The sequence below is a fragment of the Leucoraja erinacea genome, chromosome 15 (genome assembly GCF_028641065.1).
Source record: "Leucoraja erinacea ecotype New England chromosome 15, Leri_hhj_1, whole genome shotgun sequence".
NCBI classification, from domain to species: domain Eukaryota; kingdom Metazoa; phylum Chordata; class Chondrichthyes; order Rajiformes; family Rajidae; genus Leucoraja; species Leucoraja erinaceus.
The window spans coordinates 8,326,849-8,350,099 of NC_073391.1; the positions used below are offsets into that span (position 1 = coordinate 8,326,849).

At 42.9% G+C, this 23,251-nt stretch overlaps 1 protein-coding gene across 1 annotated transcript in view; it reads right to left on the reverse strand.

The window, feature by feature from the left end:
* The window catches only part of LOC129703927 (inositol polyphosphate-5-phosphatase A), a 537,367-nt gene that overhangs the window by 302,494 nt on the left and 211,622 nt on the right, over positions 1-23,251 (reverse strand). Inside the window, exon 3 of the mRNA XM_055646645.1 lies at positions 1,906-2,006. Within this exon, the coding sequence (XP_055502620.1) occupies positions 1,906-2,006 (101 nt within the window). The remainder of the gene's footprint in view (positions 1-1,905; positions 2,007-23,251) is intronic.

Sequence of the window (23,251 nt, forward strand, 5' to 3'; positions counted from 1 at the left end):
GGTGTGGACCGCGCTGTATCTCTAAACTAAACTAAACTAAAGATAGACACGAAGAGCTGGAGTAACTCAGCAGGACAGGCAGCATCTCTGGAGAGAAGGAATGGGTGACGTTTCACTCGGTTTAAACTAAACGAAAGGTGTATGCATAAGAAACGATGATGGATATGGTCCAAATGTGGGAAAACTGGACTAGATTAGCGGAGATATTATGGCTGTTGATATTATGTGTTGTTGGAGTTGGGCCATTGGGACTGTCTCTATGCTGTGTGGCTATGTAAAGAAGTTGCTGAAAATTTGGAAAACGATTCCACAAAAGGCATTTGAAACAAACTCAATTGTAACTTCCAATCACACATTTCAACATTTTAGAAAACATTTTTTTACGTGATATCAACATCTGATTACTGCTGCCTCCGAAGGACGAATAAAAATGTGTTTCAACAAATCTAGTCCTCACTGACAGGTGTTACTCAGCATCTTCAAGAATAAATTTAATCCCAACGCTAAAAAAAATCTTTCAACTATTACGTTTAAGAATGAGCTGCAGATGCTGAAAAATCGAAGGTAGACAAAAATGCTGGAGAAACTCAGTGGGTGAGGCAGCATCTATGGAGCGAAGGAAATAGGCAACGTTTCAGGTCAAAACCTTTCTTCAGACTGATGTGAGGGTGAGGCGGGGGTGGGGGGTCGGGAAGAATCTTATAGAAACGTACAAAATTCTTAAGGGGTTGGACAGGCTAGATGCAGGAAGATTGTTCCCGATGTTGGGGAAGTCCAGAACAAGGGGTCACCGTTTAAGGATAAGGGGGAAATCTTTTAGGACCGATGAGAAAAACGTTTTTCACAGAGAGTGGTGAATCTCTGGAATTCTCTGCCACAGAAGGTAGTTGAGGCCAGTTCATTGGCTATATTTAAGAGGGAGTTAGATGTGGCCCTTGTGGCTAAAGGGATCAGGGGGTATGGAGAGAAAGCAGGATACCGAGTTGGATGATCAGCCATGATCATATTGAATGGCGGTGCAGGCTCGAAGGGCCGAATGGCCTACTCCTGCACCTATTTTCTATGTTTCTATGTTTCTATGTCCCTAAGAAGAAAGGAAGAGGTGGAGCCAGTGGGCTGAGGGAGAGCTGAGAAGAGGAGGAGAAAGTAACTATGACTGTCTATTAATAGAGGGAAGAAGTTGGTGAGTTAAATTGTATTCATAGATGTTGAGTCATTTCATAATAAGCAAATAAATAATTAATAGAAACTGGGTTTATTGACCTTAACGTGACCCATCTGATCAGTGCCAAGTAGCTACATCAAAATGACCCGAGGTCCATGTTCTTGTTTCCTGGGAGATTGATTCCTCATGGAAATCGAATATTCTATGATGTTTAAAGAATGTTTATAGATCTGTTTGTTACAATGACTTTAATATTCTATTAATAGTACAGAACGCCGCAGGAGATCCTTCTTCCCTGTGGCTATCAAACTGTACGACTCCTTCCCCTTCTGTCGTGGGGTAGACTGACTCCCCTGGGACCCCTTTTCAGACTGATTAGAGTAGGATGGAGAAAGTTAGAAGAGGGGAAGATGAAGGGCAAAGCCTGACAAGTGATAGGTGAATACAGGTGACGGAGTTTAACTGGCTGATAGGTGGACAAAGGCAGAGATAAGAAGACCAAAGACAGTAAGAGATGAGGAGAGGCGTGGAATGTAAAGCCAGAGGAAGGATATATAATGGAAGAGGATGGGGGAAGGAAAAAGGGAGTAGGCGGGAAAGTGGGAGAAATACGTGTGCAAGTAGTTTTTTCACCTTTTCATTTTTTTTCATCCGGTGTTTGCATCTTGTTAGTAATAAAGACCCAAGTAAAGCATTGGAGACATGTATTTCACTTAGAGTTAGGCAAACGTGATACCTACTTCACAAACTTGTCAACATGGGACATCGAGGCTTCATAATTCTTCCCTCCAACTTCTTGGCAATGCAATGCAATAAAGTGAGGCTTGTGTATGTGCACAGTCTGCAAAGAAGAACAGAAATACATTGTCACCACTGCAACAGAAGGAGCTGAGCAGTTCTTATGACATACAATACTCACTGGCTGAAAAGCAAAGCTTTAAACAAAGGGATAATGTCAAGATAAAAAAACAAATGAACATTAATTTGAAAGACATTGCAAAAAAAAATTGTGAATTTATTAATACGAAGAATTAGTTATTTTGGGGGGAAAAATAGTTAAGGGCTTCCATTACCAATTACCGGGTTTAAAGGGTACATTTGCACTTTGGAGATCAGCATTTTACTCCAGCAAGATCCACAAACCCACAAACCAGAGCAGAGCCTCACTCCTTGAACTGGAGGAGTTACTTCCTGGTATATCATTGTCTGGTTGATCCATGATGGAAGCCAATAGCTGGCTTGCTGTTTCACTGTCTACCCAGTCGGTCCACTGACCAAGTTGCCTCTGAGTCCCCTAATTTGAGGAAGGACATTCTTGCTATTGAAGGAGTGCAGCATAGGTCATCGAGGTTAATTCCCGGGATGGCGGGACTGACATATGATGAAAGAATGGAACGACTGGGCTTGTAGTCACTGGAATGTAGAAGGATAAGAGGGGATCTTATAAAAACATATAAAATTATTATAGGATTGGACACGCTTGATGCAGGAAACATGTTCCCGATGTTGGGGGTGTCCAGAACCAGGGTATACAGTTTAAGAATAAGGGGTAGGCCATTTAGAACTGAGATGACAAAAAACTTTTTCAACCAAAGAGTTGTGAATTTGTGGAACTCTCTGCCTCAGAGGGCAGTGGAGGCCAATTCACTGGATGCATCCAAGAGAGACTTAGATAGAGCTCTCAGGGCTAGCGGAATCAAGGGATATGGGGAGAAGGCAGGAACGGGGTGCTGATTAGAGATGATCAGCCATGATCACAATGAATGGCTGTGCAGGCTCGAAGGGCCGAATGGCCTACTCCTGCACCTATTGTCTATGTATCTATGTAAATAGATGGAGCAGGGATTTACTATCAACACCTCCTCTCAATTCTTGTGCTCTCCAGTGCTCTCAGCGATGAGGTTATCTCATTGTTTACTGCATAAGTTGAAAGGCAATTTGCTAATTACTCATCACAGAACAATTCACATTGACATTCCTGGACAGACTGGAAAACTATTTTTGTTTTGTGCCTTTTTCAAAATAAGAGTAATTATATTTTAAAAAGGGAATTGTCCTCTCATCGCTAATAATTAAAGTCAAAACTCAGTCTATTCGAAAGCGGCAAATGAAACTCTTAGAACCCAATTAATATGACCTGAAGGATTTGGTTAGAGGTGCAGGAACAACGGCCTGGATTGAAGTCAAAAGCAAAAGCACTGGAGATGCTGGAAATCTAAACAGAGAATGGAAATACTTGGGTAACAACAATAACGTGGGAAACAGAACCAATGATCCAAATCTTCCTCTAACGGGTGTGTTGACATTTTAAAGTTCTGATTCTATTTCTAGCATGTTTCTGTACTGTGCTAATTGTATTATTTGCAATGATTTTCATTTTGGAATATTATTTCCTCTGCTTGCAAACCTAACCAAGCCGCTTCAACCCTCCAGCAATAGTATGAGGAGATGCCACTTGACTTCTTTAAATCGGATGGAAACATATCTCACAGATTCCCCATTGCTGATTACCCAGAATAATGCATATATTTAACAAAATATATAAGTTTAAGAAAGAACTCAAGTTGGGAAAAGGGGAAGTACAACAGGATCTGGGGGTCCTTGTTCATCAGTCTATGAAAGTAAGCAGGCAGGTACAGCAGGCAGTGAAGAAAGTGAATGGCATGTTGGCCTTTATAACAAGAGGAATCCAATATAAGAGCAAAGAGGTCCTTCTACAGTTGTACAGAGCCCTAGTACAGAGGAACTCAGCGGATGAGGCAGCATTTATGGAGAGAAAGAATAGGCAACTATTCGGGTCGAGACCATTCTTCAGACTGATCCCCGATTACTGATCCCTGACGCTGATCAGTGATCACTGTCTATATCTCTCGTTTCCCTTTCCCCTGACTCTCAATCTGAAGAAGGGTCTCAACCAGAAATGTTGCCTATTCCTTTGCTCCATAGATGCTGCCTCACCTGCTGAATTCCTCCAGCATTTTCGTCAACCTTCAAAAAATATCAATGTCATTCCGTACAAATAAATGAATGTCATGGACTATAAGGAAGGCTAGTATTTATGGAAGTTCCCATCTACTTCGGAATACGAGAGAAGGAGGAGGTAAAAACTAAATTACTGTATTAGAATCACCTCCAGTCTGACCCAGCATATCCTGGAATCCTTGACAAGGAACTCTATATGCTGGAAATTGACTCAAAAAGCTGGAGTAACTTAGTGGGCCAGACAGCATCTCTGGAGAAAAGGAATGGGTGGCGTTTCAGGTCGAAATCCTTCTTCAGACTGACAGTCGGGGAAAACGGAAACAAGAGATATAGACGGTGATGTAGAGAGATATAGAACAGATGATTTAAAGATATGCCAAAAAGTAATGATGATAAAGGAAACAGGCCATTGTAACTGTGGGTACACAAAAAAGCTGGAGAAACTCAGCGGGTGCAGCAGCACCTATGGGGCGAAGGAAATAGGCAACGTTTCGGGCCCAAACCCTTCTTCAGGCTGTAGGCAACGTTTCGGGCCAAAACCCTTCTTCATTGTAACTGTGGGCTTGGTGAGAACGAGTAGACAATGAGACACAACAAGACGACTTTGAAGCTGGTACGACTTTGGGTGGAGAGGGATGGAGAGAGTGGGGATTGCAAGGATTATTTGAATTTAGAGAAATCAATATCCTGGAATCTTAGTCCAAGATCTCAGATATCCCTGTTGGCAATATTGAGTAAGTTACTGGTGGGTAGATCTAGTAAGAATGTTGAGCGGTGAATTATCAGTATTATCCGATTATTTACCCTTTCAAAATCCCTCACTATTTACATTTCTATCATCATTTAGTCACAGACCACAACCATCACACATTCTCTTCTTCCATTCTAACTCCATGTCTTTCCCCTTAACCCAAAGTCCTTCAAGGCCTCTCTGTTCCATGAAGAAATCTATAGAAAGAGAATTGGGGTTTCTTTTGGACAACGGTAGTCAACCACAAATACAAACATTCATGTTGGTTTAAGCATTTCAGAATCATGGACAAACATTGAGTGTGATGGTGTGTGAGGCTGAATTATCCTTGGAATGGAAATGTTTGAAATGCATTTCTCTGCTAACCTCAGTGAGATAGTTTCCCTCTGAGTCGGCGGTATGAGATCTAGGTATAGATATTTAAGCTTTCTCAATATGACTGGGTTGCTGTAGAAATCTAATACTGCTGATAGTTCATCAGCTATTCTGTATGATAGTCTCGGCCCGAAGCGTCACCTATTCCTTCTCTCCAGAGAAGCTGCCTGACCTGCTGAGTTACTCCGGCACTTTGTAACTATTGGTGTAAACCAGCATCTGCAATTCGTTCCTACACTATGATTGTTTCCCTTTTAAGCCTTGCCTATAAATAGTTGACTGTATGTGCAAGACAATTTGATGACACATTCATCTCACAATGTTGCTACTAATACCCACTGATCTAGAAGAAAGGGAGGTTGGAGATTCTCCACAGAATCCATACAGATAATAGAGCCCCAGCAAACTGGCAACATTAGCTGAATTATAAACAGTCCGAAGGATGATTAGTGTTAATAAGGAGAGACAGGCTGTTCAGTCTGATATACCACATTTAATTGAGGTGCATAAAATTAGGAGAGATCCAGACAGAGTCTGCATAAAGGACCCTTGCTTCTTAAACAGATGAAAATATTGAACGCAAGCTCTCTAATCTGTACAGCTCTATTCACCAAGTTTCGAAGGAATGACATGGTATAATTCCTTGTAAAAAGAAAAACACCTAATGGAATACATAGTGTAACAAAATGCTGGAGTAACTCATCGGGACAGGCAGCATCTCTGCAGAGAAGGAATGGGTACCGTTTCAGGTCTGGACCCTTCTTCAAACTTTAAAAAGTACCTGCCTGGATGACCACGCAAAGAATCAGAATTTACAGAGACTAAATTTGGCTCATCAGGACCATGCTAGCTCCAAGGAGAACACTCACACATCAGTTCCATTCTCCATCCTTATTTCAGTTCAGTTTAGTTTATTGTCACGTGTGCCGAGGTACAGTCAAAAGCTTTTGTTGCGTGCTATCCAGTCAGCAGAAAGACAGTACATGGTTACAATCGAGCCATTTACAGTGAATAGATACATGATAAGGGAATAACATTTAGTGCAAGGTAAAGCCAGCATAAAGATAGTCCGAGGGTCACCAATGAGGTAGATAGCAGTTCAGGGCTGCTCTCTGGTTGTGGTACGATGATTCAGTTGCCTGATAACAGCTGGGAAGAAATTGTCCCTGAATCTGGAGGTGCACGTTTTCACACTTCTATACCTTTAGCCTGATGGGAGACGGGAGAAGAAGGAGTGGGAAGGATGCGACTCGTCCTTGATTATGCTGCTGGCCTTGCCGAGGCAGCGTGAGGTATAAATGGAGTCAATGGAAGGGAGGTTGGTTTGTGTTATGGTTTAGTCTGCGTCCACAATTCGCTACAATTTCAGGCAGTCTTGGATGGAGCTGTTCTCAAACCGTGCTGTGATGCATCCCGATAAAATGCTCACTGTGTTGGTTTCTATTATTTTCATGTATCATGTGACATTCTCTCTCAAACTTGCCCATCAAGTCCCTTTTGAATCCTTTTGCCATTGACATGCACCAAGGAATCATTTGCAAGTGGCCAATTAACCTACCGGGATAGGGATATGGGAGGAGACTGGAGCACTACGAGGAAAACCATACAGGGTATGCACTCGTGGTCAGTATCGCTGGAGCCAGGAGTCAGTAGTACACACCACCATGCCACACTAAATAAGGACCACCTCTGTCCAACATGGACATAGGGGAATGAATGCCCAGCATTCACATGATATTAAATCCCAAATGCTATCTACCTCTTTTAAGATCAGGTGTCAGAAAATCAATTTATGTATTAGTTAATATTGAATGGTTTTAAAATGATTCACAATATTTGCACACCATTGCTAGGAAGCCAAACTAGTTTGCAACAGATAAAACACAGTCCACTATGAGATAGATAGGGTAAAAACACCATTTAAAAAAATCCTACAATATTTTTTAAAGCGATCATAATAAACCTTTGTTTGTAAACTAAATAAACCTGTTCTTATGTGGACAGTACATATTCTCGCCTTGAAGAGACAAAGAGACATTTTTGCACTCCCCTGTTTCCCACAAGGATCAAGGATAGGTACATTCCTTTGCTCTTAGTCTCCAGTGTCAATTCAACAGGACCTCTGATTTTCAACGACAATGCTGTTATAATGCGAACTGAAAGGTAAATCAGCATTCCATTACCTTAAGAGCAACAAACAACCTGCTGGAGGATAGACGTAAAACGCTGGAGTAACTCAGGGGGTCAGGCAGCATCTCTGGAGAAAAGGAATAGGTGACATTTCGGGTCAAGACCCTTCTTCCAGAGATGCTGACTGACCTGCTGAGCTACTCCAGCTTTTTGCGTCTTTCTTAGACCAGCATCTGCAGATCCATTCGACGCAACCTGCTAGAGGAACTCAGCAGTTAGAACAGCATCGGATGTCACGGGTCAAAACTCTGCATTAGGACTTACCATTGCAGATTGAGGCAAAGTCCATGAAGTGCTGCATGTTGGGAGGGTGTGACGTTAGCGTGGGTGAAGGGAGAGAAGAAGCCAAGGTGGTTGATGTCCACAAGGGCAACCAAGGTTGAAAAGGTCAAGACAGGGTAAAATGGCTGAAGAGGGTATCCTAGAAGCAGGGGGACTTGGGGAGGGATAATAATCTGCAGCCTCCTGTATAGTATTAATCACATTATGAGTTCTCTCAAACAACATAGCAGCACGGTAAGATCACCATTTTACTGAAGAAGGGTCTCGACCCGAAACATCATCTATTCCTTTTCTCCAGAGATGCTGCCTGACCCGCTGAATTAAGGGCCCGTCCCACTTACACAACCTAATTCACGATCTTTTTCATTCGTGGACATTTTTCATCAGGCTAGTAAAACGCCCCGACCTACTTGATGCCACGAGTACCTACGACTAGCATCACGGCCTGGTACAACCTACCTACGACCTCGTGACGACCATGCTGCGAGTATCAGTCAAGGGCAAACTCGGCAGAGGTCGTGAATTAGGTCATGAAAGTGGGACAGGCCCTTTACTCCAGCTTTTTTTGTGTCCATCTACCATTTTTATTCCACTTGTTAAAGATTTCACAAAGTCAAAAACAAAAATTGAAGTACACACACTTTAAAGGACAGATTAAAGCATCACTGATACTCTTCTTAAAGGAACATCATACATTTTGAAACAGTTACATGTTGGAATTGCAAGCCAAATAAATTTATTTTAGAGCTGGAGATTTGCCGTGGAGATTTAAAGGTCCAAAATATCGGGAATTATCGCGTTTGCTCGCTGCATTTCATCAAAAGTAAGTCAATAATGCCTTACTTTTGATGAAATTCAATAATGCCTTACTTTTGATGAAATTCAGCGAGCAAACGCGATAATTCCCGATATTTTGGACCTTTAAATCTCTACGGCAAATGTCCGCTGTTCACTTCCACTGGATTGGCACCTTCAGCTCCCTCTTTAATTTACCTTAGTTTCTATCTTTTTTTTTTAACTGTAAATCTAGGTAGCTGTGCCTCACGGTCACCCCAACTGGCACAATAAATTGCAGATCAAAACCTGGCCGTTTTCTATGTTTTTAACGGGTGGGAAAGTGCGTGTTTTCCCATCCACTAATATGTACCGGATGTCTAGCATGTCCTCCACTTGAGATTTTCGGTCACGTGGGTGCGGATCTATGCTCCAGTGACCTTTCGTGAAATCACCCTATAGCACAGACTTCCTTTAACCCGACCGCTCCATTAATAATAGATAGTCCGCGAGTTCACGGTGCCAGAAGCCAGACTAGAAAGAGAACTCGAGTAGTTAAGGACAAAGAAGGTAGAGGAGGAATACAGAAACCAGGGTATACTTGCGAATTTAAACCTAGATGAGTTGGACGAGTAGCGAGAGAAGAAAAGGAATCATTTAGAAGGCACCGTGTACCCTCTAGTGAAGGGGACGATACATCTGGGGGTGAGACAACAATTAAAGAAACCAAGAAAGATCTTGATATGCAGAAAGTACAAACAACTCTTAGACAGTTCCTTGTTAGGGAAATGTCTAATCCTTCTTTTGATCCGGCCAATGCAGTGAGTGCAAATAATCCCCGTACAAGTCTATACCCCATGGAAGCCCAACGAGATGATGGCCACTTTAAGTCAAATACCCGATCATAGCAAATCACCTGCTTCCTTTGTGGATCACCTAGGAACTACAAAGCGCGTTTACCACACAGACTCCCGAGGTCTATGGGTGTTGATCCAGCAATAATTACCCCGTGAGCATACCAGGTTCCTAACAATTTTGGGACATCCATCGCATGAAGCTCTAGCGAATATAATAGCGGACAATAGTACAAAGGAAGGGGCTGTTTTAATGGCCCTTGCAAACACTCTCCAATTAATTTGGCCAAAATCCTAGATGTAAGACCGAAAAAGGGAGAGGGAGCAGATTAATTTTTAGAGCGATTCTCTGAATTATATATGGATCTAATTTGATTTAAATTATCAAAATGGAGTAAATTCCCCACAATTCTTTGCCATATTATTGAATTGCCTTCCCACCAACATAGCGGAATCCAGTAAATCTAATGACAGATAATAGTGCCAGTCAAATCACTGGGGTAGTAAGATCTCACTGGAGGGACATAAAGAAGCAGGAGAGTCAGCCTGCAGTAAAACCAAAGACTGAATATGTAATAAGAAAATGTATGCCAAAATCTGATCCCGAACCAAGTATCCCCAGAGTACCAGCAAATTACGGATTGGGCGAAATTAGGGTCCCGGAATATCTAGACCCATATCACAGAGAAATATCTGCCCTGGAGCCAGTCCCCCAGAGACCAAGTTTGAGGAGATACCAGTCATCAGGAATGGGCCAGTGTTATACTTGAGGAGGGATAGGTCACTGGAGCAGGGAGTGCCCAAATAGAGAAAAGAACGAAAGAGGGGGGTCACAGAAGAAATTTCCAAGACCAGAGAGAATGGAGGGATCAACGGGATCCCAGAGAGCACAGAGGGAACCGTCAGGAAAATCAAGAATCAAGGGGACAATTTCATTCTCCCAGAATAACCCATTCACACGCCTATGATCAGCAAACCTAAAGGTGACTGGATTCGAGTCTGACAAAGAACCTACACTATCTCTACAGATAGAAGGAAAATTCCGTACCTTCTTAGTAGACACAGGTGCATTATTGTCATCTCTCCAATCAATTAATAATCTCCCAGAATCAAAATGTTCAGAACCTGTCCGGGTTTCAAGGACAAGTCTGCCAGTATCCTATCTTTGAGCCAGTCGAAGTAGTATATGGAGGAAAAGCAATCAGACACAGATTTGTGATAACCACCGGATTAGATTGCAATTTGATGGCTAGAGATTTGCTCTGTGCTTTCCAATTAAAAATAGAATGTGGCGACAAAGGCATAATAGGGGCTCCCTTAAGGCAGTGTTACTCCATAGTGACCCCTCAATGATGGTCCTTAGATCTGGACGAAGAACCCTCATTTCACATTACACTGGCTCACGACAGGAGTGGGAGGAAAAAAGGGCTGGAAAACTTAAAGCGAAGGACAGGATTGGGAGGTGAAAGCGTTGGCACTTGTTGGGGGGGAAAAGAGGGAGCTGCCGAATATACCAAAATACCAACACAATTATGGAAAAGAACTAAAGAGGTTGCTCCTCACATCACCTGAATGGTGAACTACCCGGCAAGAGCTAAAGACCTGGGAACGATGGTAAGAAAGGCAATCACCATGGCAGACCCGAATAATTATTAAAAGAAAAATTTGTCTAATCAGTATGTTGTTGAATTTTATCAGGCCCCAAGGACAGTTTTTACCCGCTTACGTCATCATCTGGGGAGTGAGATATACGAGTATGTGGACCCTCAAGTGCGGGTGGAGGACACAGCTCAGGTAGGATGCGTGAACATCAATCCCATCCAAGTAGCTCTCCAGAAAGGGGCAACACTTCCTTCAATACAACAATATCCATTAAAATTACAGGCCATCAGCAGCATTGACAAACTAATTCGTGGTTTGCTAGAACAAGGAATTTTGGTGAAGTGCCAATCGATTTGTAACACCCCTATTCTTGCCCTTCCAAAATCTGGAAAGGAGGGCCAATATAGACTTGGAACTGCTCCATGCTCCTAGTGCCAAACCCTGCCCATATCCTAGCCCAAATACTGGCTGAAACAAAAATCTTCTCAATATTTGACTTGCACCATGCATTATTTTCTCTGCCTCTTCACGAAGACAGCCAATATTTGTTTGATTTCACTTACAGGGGCCAACAATACACCTGGACCAGATTGCCTCAAGCGTTTATCAATTTGCCTACTTTATTTTCCAACTGAGTACTTTAAAGTTCAAAATTAATTCAACATTAGTGCAGTATGTCGATGATCTATTAGTGGCTACGAAAACGAGTCCAGTAATCGGAAAGATACTGAGCAACTGCTAAACCATTTCGCTGATTTAGTATATGTAGTCTCGCCACCCATGGTCCATGAGAAAGTTAAATTTTTAGGGACTATAATTTTGGCCACCGAAAGAAGTCTGGAGAAAAGCAGACTTGAACCCATCTGCGAATTCCCAATCCCAAAAGAAGCCAAACATACGAGGCAATGGCTTGGCATGGTCAATTATTGTAGACACTGGATCCCTAACATAGCTCTGGAAACCAAGGAGCTAACACCCTATACCAGCAAGGAGGGTGAATTTAAATGAACAAAGAAAGCACAGGAGGCCTTTGAAAACTTAAAAAGATCACCGATGCAAGTCACGGCGTTAGGAAGACCATTATATGACCGACCTTTCCAGCTCTATTCCAGTACCATTTTATCTGAATGTGCAACTTTGGTTCTGACTCAAAAACATGGGGATAGACATAGACCAGTTGCCTATTACTCCTCTAAATTAGATCCAGTAGCCAGGGAACATCTACTTTACACTCACATTTTAACTGCAATATACAATAGTTTACAATCAGCTGCTAATTTGACACTCCAGCTGGAGATTGTAGTGTACTGTTCACATTCGGTATCGGCATTGTTGGGGCAGCTTCAAACCCAGCACTTAACAATGGCCCGCCAAAATATGTATGAGATCTATCGTTTCAACAATCCAAAATTGCAATTCAGTCATTGTACATTGATTAACCCAGCCTCCTTTCTTATTTCACTGCCAGAAGAGCAATCAAAAGCAGGACATGACTGTTTATTTGTCATAGAAGAGGAAACATCTGTAAGAGAGGACTTGAGGGATGCACCCATAGAGAACTCTGACATCACATTATATGTGGATGGGAGCGCAACTATTGGGCCATGGTGTGAGAGATTGTCTGGGTATGCAAATGTTGATCAGAAAGCAGAAATTATAAAAGCAGCTGCCTTCGAGTCTCCTTATTTAGTGTAGCAAACTGAATTATTCGCTTTAATTCGGGCTTGTATTATTGGGGAAAATCTAAAAGTAAATATTTACACTGACTCTCAGTATGCATTTGGAATGGTGCATGATTTTGGGCAATTATGGAAAAAATAGGGGATTTCTAACTTCCGCAGGAACACAAAATTCAAATAAACAATTGGTGACAGATTTATTATACAATGGACAATAGGTGCAGGAGTAAACCATTCGGCCCTTCGAGCCAGCACCGCTTTTTATTGAAGGCTTTGATGCTACCCAGACAAATCTGTTATGAAATGTTGCGCCCACACAAAAGGACAGACTCCAGTGGATATTGGGAATCGTAATGCCGACTTAGTAGCCAAGAAAGTATCATGGGAAACAATGAGGCAGACTAAAAATATTACTAACAAGTCTCCCTCAGAGAAGCTGATGCCAACCATCCAATAAATTGTTTGATTACAGGAGGAGGCTATTGAAAGAGATAAGGAAAGATGGAGACAACTTGGGTGTGTACTGGTTTGTATGACTGGACTGTGGACCACTCCAGCAGGGCAAACTTGCATTACAGACTCATTAGCAGTATGGGTTATCGAGTGTATGCACTATGCAACACATTGTGGTGCAAGGGCAGTAGGGGACACTCTATTGGCTACTTGGTGGCATCCAAAACTACAAACTTTAGCTCAGAAGGTAAGTAGTAATTGTTTGGTCTGCCAGAAATACAATCCAGGGAAAGGAATAGGATGTGAAGGAGGGAAAAAGCCATTGCCTATGGGTCCATTTGAGACATTGCGGATGGACTATATCGAATTAGAAAGGTGGCAGGGGTATAAATACGTACTTGTCATAGTCGAAGTATTCAGCCGGTGGATCGAAGTTTACCCAACCCTTGATAACAAAGCAGCTATTGTTGTCAAGGTGTTAATGAAAGAAATTGTTCCAGAATTCGGTATCCCCATTTGACTTAGTTCACATAACGGTCCACACTTTATCGGACAAATCAATAAAGAATTTTGTGATCAGCTGGGGATCCAGCAGCAATTACACTGTGTTTATCGACCGCAGGCTGCTGGACTTGTAGAAAGGGAAAATCAGACCCTTAAAACTAACATATGGATTATGGATTAAATTACTTCCAATAACCCTATTTCATATGAGTCATGCCTGTAGGGAAATCTAAATTAAGCACAGCTAAAATTATTTATGGTAAACCCTTGAAAACACCTTGGAACCAGAATGCGATGAAAATAGTCAATTTCCATATGACTGCAGAGATGACCAACTACTTTCTAGCTTTGACCAGAGCCTTAACAGATTCACATTGTAGAATAAGAGTAGCCTATAGTGTGATGCCTTCATTAGAAACTCCTATTAAAGTGAAACCTGGAGACTATGTCCTAATAAAGAATTGGGTGAGGAAAGGATTGGAAGTTTGTTGGGAGGGACCTTGCCAGGTTCTTCTAGTGACTCCATCAGCAGTGAAAGTGGATGGAAGAAATGCATGGGTGCATCTCCATCACTGTAAAAGCATCAGTGGAAGTATGGATTGTTAACTTGCTTCATCCCAGGTTTTCTTAGGAACTCTATACTCTATTATGGACCAAGCACATAAGAACTTTCAAGATTGATGGAGGGGCGGGGGTTTGAGGGGGGAGCGGAGCGGCGACTCTGGTTTGTGTGATAGATTAGGGTTCATTCACAAATGTCTGTAATTTATTTTGCAGCCTTGGGCAGAGCTATTACCGAACCAATTTGTGATGCTTTCTGTGGTGTATCTGTAGATGTTGGTAAGAGTCACTGAAGACATGCCAAACACTTTATTTGTCTTAAGAGGAAGTAGAGGTAGTGGCGTGGTTGGTAATGTGGTTGATCCTGGACAAATTGTTGGCAATATTTATGGCAAAAAGCCTGAAGCTGTCAACCATATCTACTTCGACATCATGATGCTGACCGACATGTATACCACCTTATTTCCTGAAGCCAAGACCTAGCTCCTTTACCTTGCTGTCATTGAGGGATTGTTTTAACACCATGTTACCAATCACTATATCTCCTTCCTAAACTCCGCCAGGTCATTATTCAAAATATGGCCCTCTATGGTAAATATGCTCTATTTGCTAATGTTAGAGCACAATTTGGCCACAATCACGCATGTATAGGAAGTATAGTAAGGGGCTGAGAACACCTTTTGAGACACCAGTGTTGGGAATTATCGCGGGGATGTTTTGTCGACCTACATAAGAACGAGCTGAATAAAGACAACACCGGTCACCAAGCCATGAAGTAAATGTTTATACAATATATTATTTTTGATTCAATACATTATGAAAAGTACAAGGCACATAAATTGCTATCCATATTCCAGGAAAGTGCACTAAGACTGCAGCCTAAGCCAAACCAATCTGTAACCGATGAAGATATAAATTATAGGATGTCCAAGTATAATTTTAAGTGGAGATCTTAACAGAGGTGGGATATGATTTTATTTATAAAAAATCATAGCAAGATGACAAGAGATTAAGTAAGTGGATTGTCCTTGTATAACATTAAACCTTTGATGAATTGTTTTAGATTTTTCTAAGATATAATCACAATAATGGACAATAATAAATGTGTAAAGAAGTTTGCAACAAACTTGTAACTTAAATGTCACAGTGTCTTGGCACACTGCCTCTCACCTCTGGAAACTAACCTTTGAAACCAAACATGTGGAAGAATATCCTTGTTCCTGCTGAATTTTAAATACATTTAGCCAATCCTAAACCATTCCCACAACTGTCAACCAGATAATCCTGAAGATAGACACAAAATGCTGGAGTAACTCAGCGGGACAGGCAGTATCGCTGGAGAGAAGGAATGGGTGACGGTTTGGGTCAGGACTCTTCTTCAGACTTATCGACCCAATACATTGCCCATTCCTTCTATCCAGAGATGCTGCCTGTCCCTCACTGAGTTACTCAAGCATTTTGTGTCTATCGTTGGTGTGAACAAACATCTGCAGTTCCTTCCTACACAACCGGATAATCCCATTGGAATAGCACTGAGAAAATACCAGTAAACTTGGTGACAAAGTGGTGATAAAGTTACCAGAGGTGGTTTTGAGGGACATGTTGTACCAGCATTTGGAAAGGCAAGGACTGATAAGGGATTGTCAACATGGCAAATCTAGTCTCTTGATTGAGTTTTTTTGAAGAGGTGACAAAAAAGATTGATGAGACCAAGGCAGTAAGCATTGTCTTCATAGCCTTTGACAAGGCTTTTGACAAGGTAAGCTGGTAGATCACATGGAACGCGGGAGGAGATATATAACTAACTTGGATATACTGTATAACTAACTTGGTGGTAGGAGACAGAAGGTGGTAGTGATTGGTTGTTATTCAAATTGGAGGCTTGTAAAGGGCCTGTCCCACTTGGCATTTTGTTCAGTGACTGCCGGCATCATTGACTGACATATCAGGTCACCGAACAATTTGCAGCATGATGCGACGGTGATGCGGCGTGATGACGTATAACACGCGGTGTTTCTTCAAGTGTCGCAACTTTTTTCTTTGTCGCCGCTCGATTTTGAAATGTTCGAAATCTTTTGACGACACCGATATGACGACGGAAGTCGCCAAAAGAAATCGCCAAGTGGGACAGGCGCTTAAGCAGTGATATGCTGTAGGGATTTATGCTAGGGTCATTGTTGTTTTCATCGATATTAATGATTAACATGATAATGTAAGGGTCGGCATGGTTAGTGGCTGTGGATGTCAGTAAAGTCAGTGCCTAGTGGACAGTTCAGATGGTTATTTTAGATTATGACAGGTTCTAAATGAACTGGGGAATGGACTAAAGAATGGCAGATGGAATTAACCTTGGAGAAGTGTGAAATATTGCATTAAGTTAAAGCAGGGCAGGACTTAAACAAGAAATGGTTGGGCTCCAGAAAATGTTCCAGAACAGAGAGATCAGTGGGTACAGGTTTGTAGTTCCCTGAAAATGGACTACAGAGGTAGACAGAGTAGTGAAGAGGCATTTGGAACACTTGCCTTCAGTGGTTAGGGGTATTGAGTAAAGGAATTGGGAGGTCCTGTTACAACTGTACGTCAATGGTGAGACTGTTCTTGGGGTATTATGCATGGCTCTGGTTGGCCAGCATATGATGTCATTATGCTAGAAAATGTGCAGAAAAATTCATGAGGATATTACTGATATGGAGGGTTTGACTTATACGGACAGATTGGATAGGATTGGACTTTGTTCCCTGGAACACAAGAGGTGGAGGGTTGACCTGAAAGATTTTATTTAAAGTCATGAGATGCATAGATAAGGTGGATGAATAGTCAGAATCTTTATCCCAGGGCAGGAAACTCTAAAACTCCTGGGCACAGATTTAAGACGAGAAAGATTTAATACGGACCTGAGGGGCAGCCTTTTCCACACTGAGGGTAGTAGGTCTATTGAATATCAAAAGATATTTAAACAGGAGCATGGATAGTAAACTTTTAGAGGAAACTGGGGCAAATGTAGGCAAATGGGTTACAGAAGGTGTAGGAAGGAACTGCAGATGTTGGTTTACATCAAAGAGAGACACAAAATGCTAGAGTAACTCAGGACAGGCAGCATCCCTGGAGAGAAGAAATGGGTGACCTTCTGGGTCAAGACCCGTCTTCAAAATGAGAGTCAGGGGAGAGGGCGACGCAGAGATATGGAAGGGTGAGGTATGAAAAAGGGTGAGGTCTGATAGATCATTGTTGGCCAGGGGAAGGTGACAACAACATATTCAAAGATAAAATGTAATCAGGAGGACACTCAGACTAGTTGGAGAAGTAGGATGAGGGAGGGATGGAGAGAGAGAGAGAGAGAGAAAGCAAGGGTTGCTTGAAGTTAGAGAAGTCAATATTGTCAGTTTGTGGGCAATAGGATGATCACGTGCTCACTGTGCTCATTACAAATGACGCAGTCTCACTAGAGACTACCACTTTGATCATCCCCAATCAGTACCCCGTTCCTGCCTTCTCCCCAAACCCCTCGATTCCGCTAGCCATAAGAGCTCTATCTAACTCTCTTTTGAATGCATCCAGTGAACCGGCCTCCAGTGTCTTCTGTGGCAAAGAATTCCACAAATTCCCAGCTCTCTGGGTGAAAACGTTTTTCCTCACATCAGTTCTAAATGGCCTACCCCTTATTCTTAAACTGTGGCCCCTGGTTTTGGACTCCCCGAACATCGGGAACATGTTTCCTGCATCCAGCGTGTCCAACCCCTTAATAATTTTATATTATTTGATGAATCTATCTATGCGTGTTACATTTAAAATTATACAGCTCAATCTTGGCAACTGAGTTTCGAATCTGTGTCAATCCTCTCGCTTACAACACTGACTAATTTGAGACTTATCAATGCTGATGAGGTCAGAAGGTAACAAACAGGCCGAAGATTAATATCTATCTCTTGCTCTATTCCCTACTCCCAATTCCGCTGTTTATGCCCAGGATGAGGTGTTCCATACCAGGGCATCGGAGATGTGCTTATTCTTTAGGAAACGGGGGTTCCCCTCTTCCATTTTAGATGAGGTCTCCTCTATATCCTGCAGGTACACTCTTACTCCCCATCCCCCCATTCGTAAAACAAGGACAGTCCCCCTTGTCCTAACCTTCCATCCCATCAGCCATTGCATACATAATATAATTCTCCAACATTTTCGCCACCACCAACAGGATCCCACTGCTGGCCACATTTTCCCATCTCCACCCCTTTCTGCTTTCCGCAGAGACCGTTCCCTCCGTAACTCCCTGGTCAACTCGTCCCTTCCCACCCAAACCACCCCCTCCCCCGGTACTTTCCCCTGCAAACGCAGGAGATGCAACACCTGTCCCTTTACCTCCTCCCTCGACTCCATTCAAGGACCCAATCAGTCTTTCCAGGTCAGGCAGAGGTTCACTTGCACCTCCTCCAACCTCATCAACTGTATCCGCTGTTCCAGGTGTGAATGTCTCTGCATCGGTGAGACCAAGCGCAGGCTCGGCGATCGTTTCACTAAACACCGCTCAGTCCGTCTTAATTTACCTGATCTCCTGGTTGCTCAGCACTTCAACTCCCCCTCACATTCCCAATCTGATCTTTCTGTCCTAGGCTTCCTCCATTGTCAGAGTGAGGCCCAGTGCTAAATGGAGGAACAGCACCTCAAATTTTGCTTGGGTAGTTTACACCCCAGTGGTATGAACATTGACTTCTCTATAGCCCTTGCTTTCTCTCTCCCCTTCCCCTTCCCAGTTCTCCCACCAGTCCCACTGCCTATGCCTACTTTCTATCTTTGTCCCGCTCCCTCCCCTGACATCAGTCTGAAGAAGGGTCCCAACCCGAAACGTCGCCCCAGAGATGCTGCTGCCTCACAATGTGGTTAGGTTAGGTAAGGGGGAGGTGCAGCGAGACCTGGGCGTCCTTGTACACCGGTCACTGAAAGTTGACTTACAGGTACAGCAGGCGGTGAAGAAAGCTAATGGAATGTTGGCCTTCATAACAAGAGGGTTTCAGTATAGGAGTAAAGAGGTTCTTCTGCAGTTGTATAGGGCTCTGGTGAGACCACATCTGGAGTATTGTGTACAGTTTTGGTCTCCTAATTTGAGGAAGGACATCCTTGTGATTGAGGCAGTGCAGCGTAGGTTCACGAGATTGATCCCTGGGATGGCGGGACTGTCATATGAGGAAAGATTGAAAAGACTAGGCTTGTATTCACGAGTTTAGAAGGATGAGGGGATATCTTATAGAAACATATAAAATTAGAAAAAGGACTGGACAAGCTCGATGCAGGAAAAATGTTCCCAATGGTGGGCGAGTCCAGAACCAGGGGCCACATTCTTAGAATAAAGGGGAGGTTATTTAAGACTGAGGTGAGAAAAAACTTTTTCACCCAGAATGTTGTGAATTTATGGAATTTCCTGCCACAGAGGGCAGTGGAGGCCAAGTCACTGGATCGATTTAAGAGGGAGTTAGATAGAGCTCTAGGGGCTAGTGGAGTCAAGGGATATGGGGAGAAGGCAGGCACGGGTTATTGATAGGGGACGATCAGCCATGATCAAAATGAATGGCGGTGCTGGCTTGAAGGGCCGAATGGCCTCCTCCTGCACCTATTTTCTATGTTTCTATGTTTCATGCTGCCTCACCTGCTGAGCTACTCCAGCATTTTGTGTCTACCCAGGACAAAGATTAAAATATTTCCCTCCCAGCACCTCAGCACAAATGATGACAAAATACATTTTAGTCGGGGAACGGGACAAGAAATGCATTTTCCACTTTGACAGATTGAACATCAAGAAAAAAAAAACAGTGTTGCTCGAGGGTGTTAGGGAATTTGATGCAAATGCAGATATAGTGAATGCATGATCAGACCAAGCTTGTGGGGTTGGGAGGAGTGGTGTAAACATAATCAGAGGCAACATCTATCTTTATCATGTTCATCTTGCCCCGACTGCGTGGGAGGGAATGAAATGGAACCTAAAATTTTACTTGTGGTGTGAAGCATCAGTGATCTCATGATAATAAATGAAATCCTAACTTATTATTAAAAAAATGTAACTGTAATTATATATTACACATGTCCCATTCAAGCCAATTCCCATCCATCCATCCTCCCTATTCATGGTGGCCAAGCCTGGCTCCTGAACTCCCAAGAGATCTAAATTTAAATCTTGTGTAGGAAAGAGCTACAGATGCCGGTTTAAATCGAAGGTAGATACAAAATGTTGCAGTAACTCAGCGGGACAGGCAGCTTCTCTGGAGGGAAGGAATGGGTGACGTTTCGGGTCAAGACCCTTCTTCAGACTGATCCTTTGGGTTGAGACCCTTCTTCAGTCAACCTAGGCCTGCACTTCATCCTCCAGCACATAGACTGTCAGGGGACCTATGCAAGGATTTTGTTTGTGGATTTCAGCTCTGCATTCAACACCATTGTGCCAGAGCTACTACACTACAAACTCTTCTAGTTGACTGTGCTTGAACCCCTCTGGTGCCATCGCAACAACCTGGAGCTCAATGCTCTTAAGACAATGGAATTGATTGTAGACTTTAGGAGAGCTCCCCCTCCCCTCACCCCACTCACCATCAACAACACCACAGTCACATCTGTGTAGTCATTTAAGTTCCTTGGAACCATCATCTCCAAGGACCTTAAATGGGGGGCTACCATCGACTCCACAGTCAAAAAGGCACACCAGAGGACTTCCTGCGGTAGCTGAGAAAACACAATCTGCCACAGGCAATGATGGTCCAGTTTCATACAGCCATCATAGAGTCTGTCCTCACCTTCTCCATCATGGTCTGGTTTAGCTCAGCCACCAAGCATGACATCCGGAGGCAACAGCCGAGAAGGTTGCTGGCTGCAACCTTCCCCCCATCGACGAACTGTACACTGCAAGGGCCAGGAAGCGAGTGGGTAAGATCATCTCTGACCTCCCTCACCTTGGCCACAAACACTTTGAATCACTTCCCTCTGGAAGGCGACTCCGGACTGTCAAAGCCGCCACAGCCAGACATAAAAACAGCTTTTTTTTCACGATCAGTAGCTCCACTCAACAACCAAAAAGTCTGTAGCCTCCTTTTGCCCTGGTATTTTATTTCATTCTTCACGTTTAAATTATGTTTTATTTTTAATTACCTACTGTATGTCGTGTTGTTGCTTGCGAGCAAAGCACCAAGGCAAATTCCTTGTATTTATATATTCTTGTCCAATAAAATGTATTCAATTCAACTCAATCCAAGAAGGTTCTCGACCTGAAACGTTCCCCATTCCTTCTCTCCAGTAGAGATGCTGCCTGTTCCGCTGAGTTACTCCAGCATTTTGCGTCTACCTTAAATCTAAATTCTCCTTGCTTTGGAGCAATGGACTTTCCCAATACCCCTCATACATCCCCCTACCTCTCCATTCTTGAGCACCCATCTCCTTCAGGCTGTGGGGGACTGAAGATGGGGTTTTGGCCCAAAACGTTGCCTATTTCCTTCACTCCTTAGATGCTGCTGCACCCGCTGAGTTTCTCCAGCACCTTTGTCTACCTTCGATTTTCCAGCATCTGCAGTTCCTTCTTAAGCATTACGTAAATGTGACTGTTTTAACATGTTGGGACCCTCAACAACAAATAAAGGTCTGCTGCATCTTTCATGACTGACAGCTCGGCAAAAAAAAAACCCCTGTAAGATCTTTCCTGTGTTAATAAAGAGAAACTACTGATCTTTGCAAGTAGAACTTGCAGCCTTATTTACAATGATATACTCGACAGATGAGAATGCTTGTGGTTTAAGACAGAAACATTTGAGAAACCACACACATTAACAGACAGTTAATTGAAACACCAGGGGAATAACATGATGGTTTTATTTAAAATTGGCCGCCTTTCCTTCATAAATGTATTAAAACTAAACTTGGCCACCACAATAATCACATGTGCACGCAGAAACTGCCTCATGGAATACGGTGGAAGCTGTGGTAATTAAATGGAGTGGTTGACATTAATGTCGGACACATATTTGGCAGTATTTTTCCAGGTAAGAGACAAAGATTGGAGATGAGAAGCTGAGAATGCCAGATGAGACCCGAGGATTCTTATCATCCACTGTGTTCAATCCACTGTGCATTGCAACTGCTGTCAAGAATCTTTTCTTAAACCAATGACCTTCACAAGTGCACAGACAAAAGTCAGAATCCAAGGACGGTGGGGATAACCTCTGAGACTCAATGCTTAGTGTTGTTCACCACTCTATTATGGCAGGCAACACAAACTCCCACCAAAGTAAACATGCGGGTACGTCAGGCAGTGAAGAAAGCTAATGGCATGTTGGCCTTCATAAAGAGAGGATTTGATTATAGGAGTAAAGAGGTCCTTCTGCAGTTGTGCAGGGCCCTGGTGAGACCTCACCTGGAGTATTGTGTGCAGTTTTGGTCTCCTAATTTGAGGAAGGACATCCTTGCTATTGAGGCAGTGCAGCATAGGTTCATGAGGTTAATCCCCGGGATGGCGGGACTGTCATATGAGGAAAGATTGGAAAGACTGGGCTTGTATTCACTGGAATTTAGAAGGATAAGAGGGGATCTTATAGAAACATATAAAATTATAAAAGGACTGGACAAGCTGGATGCAGGAAAAAAATGTTCCCAATGTTGGGGGAGTCCAGAACCAGCGGCCAGTCTAAGAATAAAGGGGAGGCCATTTAAAACTGAAATGAGAAAAAACCTTTCCACCCAGAGAGTTGTGAATTTGTGGAATTCTCTGCCACAGAGGGCAGTGGAGGCCAATTCACTGGATGAATTTAAAAGAGAGTTAGATAGAGCTCTTGGGGCTAGCGGAATCAAGGGATATGAGGAGAAGGCAGGCACGGGTTACTGATTGTAGATGATCAGCCATGATCACAATGAATGGTGGTACTGGCTTGAAGGGCCAAATGGCTTCCTCCTGCACCTATTTCCTATGTTTCTAAAAACTGTTCATGGGTTCTTCCGCCAGGTGCATGGCATTGATAACGAAAAATGTTTTCTGATGGCTACTCGCAGGTTGTTTTGCTTGTCATGGGATAGACTGTAAATTTCATAAAGATCTCTGACCAATTGTAATGCA